This window comes from Orbicella faveolata, unplaced genomic scaffold (assembly GCF_042242905.1).
Source record: "Orbicella faveolata isolate gen_17 unplaced genomic scaffold, um_ofav_v1 contig_35, whole genome shotgun sequence".
In the NCBI taxonomy this organism is placed as follows: domain Eukaryota; kingdom Metazoa; phylum Cnidaria; class Anthozoa; order Scleractinia; family Merulinidae; genus Orbicella; species Orbicella faveolata.
This window is the reverse complement of record NW_028301564.1, coordinates 3,373,888-3,388,140: the sequence shown is the minus strand read 5'-3', so window position 1 is coordinate 3,388,140 and position 14,253 is coordinate 3,373,888. Positions and strand designations below refer to the sequence as shown.

The 14,253-nt window shown below is 41.5% G+C and overlaps 1 protein-coding gene across 1 annotated transcript; it reads right to left on the bottom strand.

Annotated features, from left to right (window-relative positions):
• Positions 1–1,127: 1,127 nt before the first annotated feature.
• On the bottom strand, positions 1,128–14,196 carry LOC110048712 (NACHT domain- and WD repeat-containing protein 1-like). Its single transcript, XM_020754490.2, has 10 exons — positions 13,904–14,196; positions 12,704–12,786; positions 10,494–10,923; positions 9,969–10,171; positions 9,563–9,896; positions 8,274–8,998; positions 7,258–7,473; positions 5,399–7,096; positions 4,070–4,894; positions 1,128–3,639 (listed from the first exon to the last, which is right to left on the bottom strand). Exons 2-10 carry the CDS (start codon positions 12,752–12,754, stop codon positions 2,842–2,844), a joined length of 5,280 nt encoding a protein of 1,759 aa, XP_020610149.2. The 5' UTR covers positions 12,755–12,786; positions 13,904–14,196; the 3' UTR covers positions 1,128–2,841.
• Positions 14,197–14,253: the final 57 nt, after the last annotated feature.

Genomic DNA, 14,253 nt, shown 5'->3' with positions numbered 1-14,253 from the left:
CTCTGTAACACTGGGACTAGCCTCATCCAGGCGTTCAGTTAGCTGGGGCGCATTGTGAAAATGGCGCAAGAAAAAATAGAGGAAAAGTGCGGTGCGGGAAGGCACCAAGTCTCTCTCCTTAATTTCACTCCGCCGTTTTTTCGCGCTGCGCCCCCAACTAACTGAACGCCTGGAAGGGGCTTCACTGGGACAAGAGCACCGATCCCGCTAACCACAGGCGCACGCAAAGAGAGAAACCACAAATCTCGTTTTCTACAGTGTGCGAACGTCTTTGTGGAGGTTTGTTTAGTACTCTGCTATTAGTCCTATAGCGTTTAACAGGCCATCACCTGGCCCTCATGTGCAAAGAAGTACCTGGCCTAGTAATCAAGGAACGAAAACAAAGGAATGTGTGATATTCAGATCAATGTTTCTCTCTCATCTGGGCCTCCAGAGCCGCTTATTATTGACACCTCTTTTAATGTTGTTGCGAGAATTTATCGGGTCATTAATGCAGGAAGGAAAGGAAAGGAAAGGAGACACAGGAAGGAAACAGCGGATGACATCTGCATGCTCGGTTGCCTGACCAAAAAAAAAAAAATTAATCAGTAAAATACTTTAGTCAGGTGTCATGGTATTTAGGATTGCAACACAAATTGGGGCAAAATCGAGAAACAAACGTGGTAAATAGAACTGAAAGTTTGTTGAAAATTCCAACCAACAGTAAGACCTCTCGATTAAAAGCCGATTAAAAGTAATTCCTTTCAAGCCATACTTCTTTAGTTCCTCATTTTTCAAGGTTAGTCCAGTGGGCGACTGCGCGAGTGAGCACGATAATGGCCTCGGGTATCCACTTGACTAATCCTCAGAATAATGAACCACTAGCAGTAGTGTATTTTCCGTGATTGATCACGATTGTGAAGACCTGTAAAGGTGACGTAACAGACTACGAGTAGTCCTTCCTTCGCTTAGTCCGTCGTGCGTAACACGAAAGACAACGGCGAGAGAGAAACGGCCACGGAGCCAGGATCTCGCTCGGCTAATTTATTCGCCCGGTTTTCTTTCGCATCACGCACGAAGGGCAGAGCGAAAGAGGTACTACTCGTAGTGTAGTGATGAAGAGATGAGTTCCAGCAGTTTTGATCCCGTTAAAATGGAAAACCTCAGTTTTTAATGAGATTTCTTCGCGCTCTTGTTTGTAACCAAATAAAGGGTGGCCATGCATGGGTGACTGATTGATTGAATCCATATTTCACTATAAACAAGTCCTTCATAATAATTGGGACTTTTACATTCCTCGTATTGAATTCCCAGAAAAAGGTGGTAAAAAGACGACTTTCTTCGCCCGATCAATTTTTCTCGTAGCGGAGCTGTGAACGTCCGGCTAAGATTCCGGAGGGTACCCCTAGAAAAATTGGGTAGAGGTGTGCGACCCGCTTCTCAAAATCTTTACCCTATTTGTGACCAAAATCTGCGATTTTCTGTATCCTATTTAAATTATGACCTGACTAAAAATTCGATACCCTATTTAAGACCTAACCCTTGACTCAATACCCTGTTTCAGACCTGCCTTATAATTAGTTCCCTAGTTCAGATCGATGTTAAAGGCATTGTAAAATTCTTTTGTAGATGGTCTTATCGATAATGATGAAAAAAGTAGCCTTTTCTACAAAAGAAACCAATTCAAGACTAGAGTGCAAAAACCATACCCTTTTCGAGACCAAAATGGCCAAAAGCGATATCCTATTTCTGACCAAAACGGTTGAAAATATAGCTCATATAAGGGAGTACCTCCCCTCGGGACCTGGGTCGACCTACTTGTAGGTCCCCGTCATTTCGCTCACATTGTAATAACTGAGTGCTACCTACTGTTGTTTGCGTGCTTTACAGTATTGTTTGAATAAATGCAAAGCCAAGAAATTTAATTTGTGACATCATTATAGAGACATGGAGTTTTGTTTCAACTAACCATTTAACCAGGGGCCGCTACACCTGATTAAATTGTGCCTGGTATAATTAACTGACCAGTTTGCATATAATATGACTAACGATATAAAAAGAGTCCCATTTTCTGTCTCAGTCAGGGAAACTAATGCTTTTTTTTATGTAAACCTTCGTTAAAGCATTCCGAAAGTTTTCGATTGGTATCATTCAATCAAACCCTATCGCGAGCTCTTACGAGTTCTCCGGAAACTGACCGCAGTATGGTGCAAATAGGATACATTATGTTGGTTAGTACAATTTCTGTTCAAGCCTACGTATGTCAATTTTGACAAGATGAGGTAGATTTCTGATCAAAGAGGTTACTGTATTTTTGATATATCAGAGCTTAGTCGAGCTGAGACCCACGTATAATATTCGTGTACGTTCGAGTACAATGGATACGTGGTTTCACAATATATCTTGCGTTACGGTTTTCCGTTGTTTATAACTATTTGGAGTTTGAACTCTCATTTTACCAAAGTTAATAGAGGGGAATGATTATAAAATCCGACAAAGTTCTTTGTTGTATGTTTTTGGCCTCGTTTTTGTCCTTGACCGTGCACGAAACACAATACTTGTTTACTTCTGACTCATAAACTAACCAACAGAAATGCTTTGGTTACGTAATTCATGCAGAGTGTATGAGTGCAAAACAAAAAATTGTGCACGGTCGTGGACCTTCTAATATAAATCTTGGCATCTTTGTTTACTCCTTGCATGTTTGCCGGGCTTCATAAACATTCCCCTCTATTAACTATGATTTTACATGCTACTGAAAGAATCGCAGAATGAAAGGTCATGGAGGTCATTATATAGGCTGACCTTTCCCTTCAGTCAAAGATTCAACAACGAAGCGTAACAACAATCGCTGTACGACTACTAGCGAATGTCGCTATCATCATCATCTTCGTCACTGTCATCGTCATTAGGATCACAAGGATCCATCATTCCTTTAAATTCACTTATTTCCTTGTGCTCGCCATAAGACGATGGTCCCGGCTTTTTCTCCTCGCGTCCAGGTATGTGCAATCTCAGGGTCATAACGGTGACACTGGCAGGCGCTGCAAAAACTATCTGGTCACCCAAAGGACAGACTGCAAAAGGGTTTGTGTCCACCGTAAAAGTGGTCAGCTTTTTACCCTTGATAAGATCCCAAGCCTCAAAGGAACTGGGTTGGTACCCTTTGGCATCTGTTGTTATTGCAGTGGTCCCGTCATGGTTGAGGTAGATCTTGTCGATGTCCGTGGAAACAAGGTCGTGAAGCAGATTTCCACTCTGGATCTCCCAAACTTTAAGGCTCTCGTGACTTGTCACAGCTAGCATGCTCTTCGATGAAATAGCGACCATGTTTCTTCCACTAGAACCTTCAGCCAACGTATGCATTAGCTTTCCCGTTTCTGTGTTCCACAGGGCGCTTACCTGATCGTTTTTCAGCTGTAAGATGAAGTATTTACCATCTTCCGTAATGGCGGAACCATCCAAACCCAACTGCTCCCCCTCAATTGGATCCATTACCTTGTGTTCGTGCGTCTTGGTATTAAAAACCAGAAGTGGAACTGTCGTGGCGTCTTGCTCGACATAAAAACTGGCTTGGGAGCAAATCACTTTGCTTCCATCTTCACTGATTAGAATTCCTTCCAGGCGATACTTCTGGCCAAGTTTGTACTGTCCTACAACCTGCCAGTGAAGCAAACAACTTTGAACGTAGTTAACTTTTCCATTAATAGCTTTGAATAGATATTAACATGGAGGTGAGATAGGTGCTTTGACCTCATCTTGGCCAAGCATGAGTCAATCAAAAAACGTAGTTCTATGGAAAATGAAACGAGAGAGTGAAGGAGATGATTCACACCAGAGAAGCCACGTGATGAGCGAAATTCTCAAAACTGTCCTTAATTAAACACCAAGAGAGAGAAAAAGAAGTCACGATGCAGTCCTTAACAGGACTGACAGTCCTTACCAAACTAGGAATGGCACACGATAAGTGAGAAATAGAAGAAATCTTGCCATGTGGCCAATTTCAAATTGGCCGAGGATTAAAAAAGTAAATAAAATTACTGTATAAGCTACTTAGGTTAATTTGAAAAACAAAAGAACTGTTCATTACCTTGCCAGTGTCTACTACCCACACTTTCAAGTTCCGTCTGCCACGTGACAATCCAATGAAATTCTTCTTGTCAATAAACCCGACGGCCTCCAGTCGTTTGCTGGACTTCCCTTGCAGAACACGGAGCGTTTTTGCCTGGTCAAAGTCCATGAACTTGTAGTGATCAAAGTTATCTTTCTTTTGTTCTCCCACAGCGATTCGTCCAACGCCAACCTTGTCAGTCAGCATACGCAGAGGCTGGGGGAAGTTATATGCTTTGATAGAGCGGACTTTGACACCGGTAAGTGCATCCCACACTGCAATCTCAGGCATCATCTTGACGGTGCAGCTTGCGATCACGTGCCGATTGTCTGCTGCAACTGAAAGCATCCATATTGAATCAGCAAAGCCTTGTGTCGTGGCAGTGACATCCGTCTCATCATCATCGACGCTCTCTCGCGCATCGTAAATTCGAAGAACCCCATCCGATCCGGTAGTTGCTACAAAATCTCCCCTGCGCCCGTAAGTACCAAAGCCTGGTTGTAATCTAGCAACGACGGTGGCATCACCCGTGTCAAGGTCCCATTTTACTAATTCGTAGTTATTCCTTATAGCGATAACTTTCTTCCCGTCCTCTGCGACAACAAGGCGATCGCGTTGCCCAATGCCGAACTCTGGGATATCTGAAACGTGCTTGCCAGTAGCAGCGTCATAAACTTTAAGCTGCTTTATAATATATCCATCTGACACCACAAGCAACTGCTTTCTGGAGGTAAGGTGGACTTGTGTTATTTCTGTGTCTTTCAACTCGCCTCGGATTTCTTCCTTTTGCAACTCCACATTTATCTAAATAGAACAGTGAGGCAAAACTGAAAGTTATACAGGCAAAGATGCATGGTTATCAACAAACATTGACAACTGACATTGCTAATACTGACTTGAGGGCGAAGCATGATTCGTATTAATAAATGTTTGAAAAATCTTTAAAAATCTCCTTTCTCCTTCCATTAAGAAACAGTATGGTAGTCAGTACCGAGAGTTAATATGTTCATCTCATAAATATCGAGAGCAAATGTGGAATGTTTTAAAAATATGAGTGGGCGTAATTCTGGCCAAGATCGTTGCCCTGAGATTTTAGGTTAGACCCTATACATTTACAGCCCTCCTGGTCAAAATACTTTCATCTGGGGAACCTCAAATACTACAAAAACCTTCATGCTATAAAAACGGAAACTAGGGGTAACACGCTTCTGGCTTTTCCGATCTGAAAAATCGTACTTTTACCATAAACCGGCTACCCACGTATAAGCAATGGTCATATTAAACAACATTAGAGCGATTCAAACCAACCTTACAAATTTCCTTTCCAGTTTTAACATTGAGAACGTGAACCGTCTTTTGGTTGCGTAGGCAATATACCGCAAGGTCCCCGGTAGCGTCCAAATGACCAAAAGTTTCCTCAACATTGATACCTTTTACAGGAATGTCATGAACAAGCTTCCCAGAGGCAGTCTCCCAGATTCGCACACCGGAGTCACCGAGAGCAACCACCATGTGATCATCATCTGCAAACGCAACGGAAGGGAACCCTCTGAACCAGTTTCCGTCATCCTTCATGGGCTTATACTCCTGTAAGATCTTGTTTGTTCTAGCATTAATGAGGTACATGTTTGCCGACGAACCCGATGCAACAAAGATGTCGTCGTTCTTAGGGCTGATCATCGCCCGCCAACACGAATTCACATCTGTTGACGATTCGTCGAAGCACACCTTTCTCTGCCTCCTTCCACTCTTTATATCTAGATACAATAGACAAAGTCCCTCTGAACCACGATTGCAGGTCACGACTGTCTTGGAATCACTCGTGAAATTTACGTACTCAATTCCACCGTGGAACTCATCATTTGACACTGAGTTTATCAGAGATCCTCCAGCCGGTGTGAGGCATTGTTGGCTGGGAATAAAAGCAGCAACAGACGGGTTATGGGCAGCTTCCAACATCTTTGCCAGAAATGGGAATTCTTTCTTCTTCATATGCTTGTATAGACGGCCAATCAGCTGCACGGACAGTTGACGAGGATCCTGCCTAAGTGATAGTACAGACAAGCTGAGGCACTTGTTCAGGAGGTCAAATTCTCTGTCATCTGGATGAAGAGCAAGAGCAGCATTAAAATCCTGTTGCAACGCCTCCACAGTACTTGCTTGGACCTTCGTCAGGAGGAACTCGAAGTTGCAGAGGGTTTCTTCCTTGAGCGTTTCCACTTGGTGTGACAGAAGGAGGTTATGAGGGAGCTCGCTCAACATGCGCCGATTGAAAATGGGCTTCTCTTCGTTTACGTCGAACTTCAGAGGTTGCTTGGGTACCAATCGATCCATAGACATTTCTTTACCACTCTTGTCCACAAAAGACTTCTTTGTCCCGCCTGACCATTTTCCGAGGAAGTAGTCGCTCATGTTTACATGAATCCCGACTGCTTGCCCGCTTCCAAGATAACGTTCACGGGCAGCTTCGATGAACTGGCGATGATACCAGTTTATAACCCGGGCACCATCGGCTCCTCTTTCAATTAGGTAGTCTCCAATGTCGGACCGGATCCGTATCCACAACAGAGGTGGTAACCGTCGAATGGGTGGTGTCCAGTATTGATAGACGTCATTGAGTACCTTATCATCCAGTGATAAGATGTCCTCCAGCTCGGGTTCCGTCAACCCATTCCTGGAAGCAGTGATGTAGGCTAAAGCTTGGCTCACAAGAACTTTCCCATGAAGTCTCTCTACACGATCAAGAAGGTCATGGATGATCCCTTTTATTGTCGGTGCCAGCTTAGTATCGTTTGGAGACGTATAGGATTTCCAACGAGAGGCTTCGTCGAAAGACAATTTCAGATACAGAGGCAATGGACACTTTTCGAAGGCTTCCAAAACAATCTTCTCTTGTTCACTTTGTAACAGCCGTCTGGAGGATTTGAGCCAACTGTCCAGTATTTGTTTGGCAGTGTCAACAGGCATCTCAGGTACTTCCAGGAGGACGATGGCTTCGTACTTTTCCTGGTAAATGAACAACATTTGACGGATTAGTTGAAGGGTTTATTGTGAACTGAAAAGGCTCTCCGGTCATCTTTTTAGGACACACAAAACATTCGGCGACAAACTGAAATCAAACTACCCAGTGGGCCAAAAAACTGATCGATAACAACAACATTACTTACCTCTAGTCTGGGGAAGCAATTGTATTCCTTTCCTGGGAGGGTTGACAAGATAATGTAGACATTCTCTGGTAGCTCCTTTGGAACCCATTCGAGCTCTCTGCCACCGTCATCATCCGACAGTTGATCCAGCGAATCAAGGACAAGCACCACAGGATGAGAAGATGATGCATGGTCTTCCAGACATTTAGGAAAAAACTCCAGGAGGGACCGAATATCCTATGAATAATAGACAGTAGGAGGCGAAAGATAAACAGATCAGTAACGTATACAGTGCAACATTACAGGGAAATTGATGCTGTAACAGCGTTTGTTTAGAAATAAACAAGACGCTTTCGACACTGTAATCCTACCAATATGCGGGACACGTCTCACTTTTTAACCTAATAAAATGACCAGCTAGCACCTTAGCTCGGTAGTTAGAGCAACCGACTGTTATCTGGGGGTCATGGGTTGGAATCCCGTAGGGGACTCAAACGTTTTCTTTGTCCCACGCTCGCGACATCCTGAAAAGCTAATTTTTCACATTCCAATCGGGTAAATAGGCTGCTTTTGTGTCATTCGCTAAAAGCCGGAAAATATATGCATTCTGAAGCCTTATATATGCACTGGTCAGTGGAATTAAGGAAACAAATTTCCGACCCATCACACCACTATGCTCCGGTCTTTGCTAGGCATTCACTCGCGAAAAACTCCATGTGTTTTTATAAGCATTTACCTTAAGAACAGTTTACCCATATAACTATGGAGCGAATAATCATCATTCACGATCTTTCCCGTGATAGGATGCTAAATATTCAGCGCCGTTAGCAAGGAATGATTCAGTCAAATCCTATTTTTCTCTTGGTCTGGTACATACTTAAAACTTTTCGTTGTAAGTACACAGGGAGCTTTATCGAATTGTTTGGACTCGACCAGTTGTACCATTTAACAGTGATTAAACAATCCACCAACTATGGGTCTTACTTTTCTGTACGGAAACGCTAAGAACAAATTCCTCGGCAGTGAATTTTACTTACCTGCGGCACTTTGTCACTCTCAGAATCCTCATCGGTCCTACAAATCTGTTGACAGATACTGCGCATTAAGTTTCTTACATCTGATGAATCTGGAGTTGTCCCGATAAATCGGGTCACAACTGTCGCGGAATCCTTTCCGAGCCATTTCTTTACTTCCATGGCAACTTTGGCCATCAAGGAAGTCTTTCCGCATCCTGATTCTCCATACAGGACGGCAATTTGATCTTTTTTCACTGTCTCCTTCACAGTCGTCAAAAACTCGTCACGACCGTGAAACAACTGGCACTTCCTTTTGCAGAAAGACCCATGCTGAAATATTTCCTCGGTCAGCTCATCTTCTCTGTTGATCGATTGGTCCTCCTCGATGCCTCGGTTGATCCTTTTTGTTAATGTGTCATAAAAATCAGTACAAAGCTTCTCGATGTACTGCGCATGCTCTTGTGACGCACTTGGGTCAATACCATTACCATGCCACTTGACATCATACTGAATTACATTGCTGTTGGTCAGCGCTTCAGGAAGGTCTTTCTCTCGAAGTTTGTTCAGCAGCTGCTGTGCGGATTCGTCTACCGATGAAGGATTTCCCCACGTTTTGTCGATAAATTTCCCAGTATTGGAGTCTGCTATGTTATCATTGATGTCTGTGATGACCCTTTTGAACCAGAAACAGTGTTTGTCTTGTTCGTTTGCCTTGATGATACCTCTACGGATTTCATCTTCTGTCACTAAATAAAATAAAAAAAAAAAATTTTAGCACACTTGTAAAATTAAAAGTGGTGATCACAATCCATTCAAAAAAGCCAAGCTGAAATAAAGAGCTGCTTTAACAGCGTAATCGCCTTTTCTGTTTTCGACCATTACTAGGTTCAATGGCCTATTGTAATCTACTTAGCTGTACTGTTCTTTTGCCTCTACTGGTTAAAGGTCTATACAAATGAATATCATATTTTACAATAAGGCTTTGACCAAGGGAGGTGCCGCTAGATCGGATCCTATTATTTTTGGGCAATTTGCCAATTTAATATCCTGAAACTGGGTTAGGTGAACGTGTCACAGAAGAAATGGACTTTTATACTATTCAACAGTAATAAATGGGGCTGAAAGTCATTTCCTGTCTATGTAAACTAAAGAAAGCAAAAGTTACTTACTGAGAACATTCTGCTAATGATGCAAATAAAATGGGAACCAACTAGATCTCCGAGTGAGTTTTATTTTATCCGAGGACACTTCGAAGTAGTCATGATATTTTTCATCACGGCATGGAAAAAGTACTCTGTACAAACACTTACCTGACATGTAGTACTTATGCCGTTCACTTTGCTTGTCCAAAGCCTTGTTAGCGGCCATCCGCAAAACGACCTGCATTCTCTCAAACGCAGTCCACCAATCAGCAGAAGCCTTCTTACGTAACTCTTCGTTCGCGTAATCACGATAATGGGGTAGCAGTGATGTGATTGGTTGTAACAGATATTGGGCGGGAACTGAGTTATCGTCCCGCCAGAACCAATGTTTCAGTAGCTGGAGATCGTCTGTGTTGTCAACCGCTCCAAGGAGCTTCTCAAACTCAGAGGCATCGATCTTCACAGGAAAAGGACGGTAGCCATATCTTTGCCCCAGGAAAGTCTGAAAGTGTAATGAAGACTTGAGTAATCTCAAAACATAGTAAAGATGCTTCGATTATCAAGTTGAACTCACAATGAAGTTGGGTCCAGTTGACAACTTCTGACATGCGCGGAGCTCCCTCATGCATAGCTCAGTAGTCATGTGATCATCAGTGGACTCGTCTCGGACTCCCCATCTCATGTCGACCACTTGAAAATCATAGCCTCTCTCTTGACAGTAGGACTTGAGCCGGGGGTACACTCTCTCCATCAATGTGTTACGCTCCACAGAAGTATCTGCGAAATTTACCATACTCATGTCAGTTCCTTTCTCGTGTGAGCAACTGAACGAATTACACTAATGAACATCTGAATTCAGTTATGAACAAGGCAGAGAGGGCGAATGATAAGAGAGTTAATTCCTCCCATAGATCGTGTTTCAAGGTATTTTTAGTCACGGTACCCAGTTCTCCCACGGACAATGTTTCCTCCGCGTGTCACGATTGGCTATTTCTAGACCACCTCGGATTTCCAAAGTGGGAATGATCTATTAATAACTCTAGAGGGATTACCTTAGAGGAATAAGACCTATATGGGGGATTTCCCTTTTATAATTTACCTGTAAATGTAGAACTGGTAAATATTCTAACAATCTTGGCTTTTTCTGGGTAATGAAAATCCATGTCACCGGTCAAAGCTTTCTTCACCTTCTCTTCGTAACTCAAGTTATCTTCAGTCTCATCCAATACAACCTCTTGAATAATTTCCTTTTCTTGTTCTTGTTCTTGTTCCTCTTCTTTTGATGACTCGCTCTTTCTGCTGCTCGCTGAAGAACTTCTTTTGCTCTGGTTATCTTCCTTGCTGTCATGATCGCTTTCTTCCTTCTCAGAATCGCTTTTGTTGTTTTCTTCCACGTGGGAACTCTTCTCTGATTCTGATTCATGGCCCTCGTCTCTGTCAGACGAATTGTCATCATTGTCTTCGTGATCTTCCCGGTCACTCTGCCGAGGATTCTCGTTCTCTTGAACTTGATTGTCTTGGTGAAGAGTCTGAAAATAAGAACAACCACCCAATGGTGAGTTTTCAACTGACTTTTAAAAGCATATATGCTTACATATACGCTTCTGCTTAAACTCATTAATGATTCATAAACTTTAAAGAAAGGAGATCACGACCGCGACGGTGTTTGAAAATCTGATCTTATTTAGCACATATTTTACGATTTTATTGCTCCCTTTTCTCCTTAGTTTTAGTTTCAATTCAGAAGACATATCAAGCACCCAAGACATTGTTTAACCACATTTCTAAACACAAGTACGTCAAAAATACTCCGCTGCGCGTCGTATTTTCAACTCTCCACTCAGTGTTTGGAAATGTGGATAAACACGGTCTTTCGTGCTCGATACGTGACAGCAGCCAGTGTTCCAAGCAATGAAATTCCTGTTCATTAGTATAGGTAATCGTACGGTTTTTCTCGTTCAATTTGGAATTAATTTGCACGAGTGAGCTTTGTGAAAAACTCACAAGTGCAAATTAATTCCAAACTGAACGAGAAAAACCATATGATTACCTATTGATATATAAACATGAAAAAATTCGCGCGGAGGAATTGCCGGAAGATCTTTCTTGAAGCCATTTTTTTTTCATTCGAGAAAACTTTTTTTCAAAGTTTCCGCACAAAAGTTTCGTTATCATTTTACGTACGTGATATCATTGGCTTAGCAAATTTCCTATTGTATTTCAGCCAATCATAATCCAGAATTACGATGTGTAATTTGTACTGGTGTTACAATTTTTGGCACTAGTGTTACACTTGAACTGCACTGCTCTCAGCCAATCAGAATCGAGTAATTTTTTCATGTATAGTATTAGTCCTATGTAAAAACTATACCGATGCATGTTTGGGAACACCAGCATTTTTACTCTTTTGTATAGTATTTTTTAAGTTATTATCTTGTTAAGTCTTCGGTATCTTTAAGGTAGTCCGTTACATAACCCTTATTGACTTCCCTGAGCTTCTTGTCTTAAACATTAATATTTTGAAAATATTAAAAAAACAAACAAACAATATAGCCGCCTTTTTAAAAAATCTCTTTTAATGGGCATCTTCGAATTTCTTTATTTTGCCTTTGTATCAAAACTATATTGATGCAAAACCTTTCAAACAAATATGCGTTTACTAAACGTGAAAATAAGCATGAGTAGCACACATGTTCACACGAATGAGTTTGCTCTCGTTTGTATCAAGATGTACTTTGAATCAGACGAAAACACCATGTTGACCACTGCCAATGATCGTTCTTGTAAAATCTCTACAGGAAATAGTTCTTATTCCGGGCGTCGGGCATGCAGTTAATTTGTTCCTTATCTGCGATGGAGCCTTGTGCAGTGATCTAGGTAAGGCCTGGTTTTCACTACGACACTACAAGCTACAAGCTAAAGCACTACAAGCTACAAGCTGAAGCTTAAGCATAACAGTAGTGAGGACTCCCACAACACAAGCATAAGCGCAAGCACAGGCAGAATAAAACTTTTTGTTCTTCTTCTGTTTGTGCTGCGTGATGCTTGTGTCAAATGAGAAGGCGCTGCTGTAAGCATTAGCGTAAGCATCGTCCTTCATTTTCATTTTTTTCATTATACCTAGGACGTATGGAACCGAACGTGAGGCAATCATCCATTTTAAGCATGCGTACGTTTATGCCTTTGCTGATGCTTATGCTTGCGTCGTAGGGAAAACCAGGCTTGAAGGACTGACTGAGGGTAGGAGAAATCTGGAGATGACGACAGTCAGTCATGTCACACGGCAAAAATGACCCATTACGGTATTACCTGGAGACTCTGTCGTTTTTGTTTTTTATTCCTGGAGAGGATCACACCCATTGCTACCACCAGCTAAACATCAATCAAGTAATCTGCAAAAAAAAAAAACCGTCTTTGAGGGTGAGAATTTTATTTCATTAATCATGTAAGAGGTTTTGAAAGATTACCTTCAAGTAATTTATTAATATTAAGTCATATCTGAATCACAAGTACACGGAAATTTAACAGTAATGTTTCATGTTTCCAGGGTACAGGAAACAAACTTTTTCAAACTTGTTAGCCCACTTCGATCCTTCCATTCGATCCTTGCACATTCCTCTTTCGATGTAACAGATAAATAAAATTAGACACTTTAACAAGAAACGCGCAAACGAAGGACGTTATCCGTGGCTATCATTATGGCCGATAGACGAAAACGTATCTGATTTTTTCCCATTATTTCACGGTTTAAGCAATGTGAATACACAGGGCACCTGCTGCAATGCGATCGATGAAACAATTAAATATCGAAAATCACCGGTTCATTCCCATTGTACTAAGGTCTTTGCAAAATCTGTTTCCTTCGATTCAAAGCCTTTCTACAGCGGATATCCAAAAGACGTTTACTTAAAATGCACTACAAATATGTCATTTGCATCAATACCTCTGAAATCTTTAAATAAAAGCAGGTTATGATAATTACGTTTCTCATGGTTACTATTTAACACGAAAATAAACACAAAACTCACCGAATACATGAAACCTTAGTAAATGGGTCTGACAAATTACGTCTAAGGTTTCTTTCTTTCGATTTTATCAGTGAGAAATCAAGAGTTGCTAGAAGGCTTAATGTAAAATACTTAAGAACTAAACTCTCAACTCCTTCCTTACGCGAATAGCGTTCGTGACAATCTCGAATATTCAGAACACACATTTACCCCAAGAGCGAGCTCTTTCGAAAATGAATACTAATTCAAAAAATATGCTTCACTGTGTAAAGATCGTTTTAGCTCAGTCTGTTTAGACGTTATAAGTGGATGTTTATAGATGTAAGAGGGTGTTTTACATAAAGAAGTAGCATCAAAATCCTCGCTTGATTCGTCATGAAGGTTGTGTTTGAGGCGGTAGCTCAGCTCATTCGAAGAACAAACTAATCAATATCCATATGGTGTGGTGATAATCGCAAAAATGCTTTTATTTTAGGTGACATCGGCAAGGTTATAAACCTACCTTGTGTTTTGCCCTTGGTCCTTCGAACTGGAGCTCAAAGCATCTCTCGATTCTGTGTAGTTTCTCACGCGTTACAACTGCACCTGACAAATGATAAAACTGAAACTGCACTGTAATATTAAAATTCATAAAAAGAAACCACTTTAAAGTCATTTAAATAAAGACATTTGTCACGGAAGACTTAGATGATAGAAGCGTCACGGTTGTTAAGAAACAGACCTGTTAAAACCTTTGAAATCTCAAGAAAGATACGATACTTTTTTGTACGCCTTGTCATTATATTTCTGCCTTGGCGTGTTAGAAATTTAGCTGCCGCAGGAAAGCTTTGGGTTAAAAATAGCGATATTTTT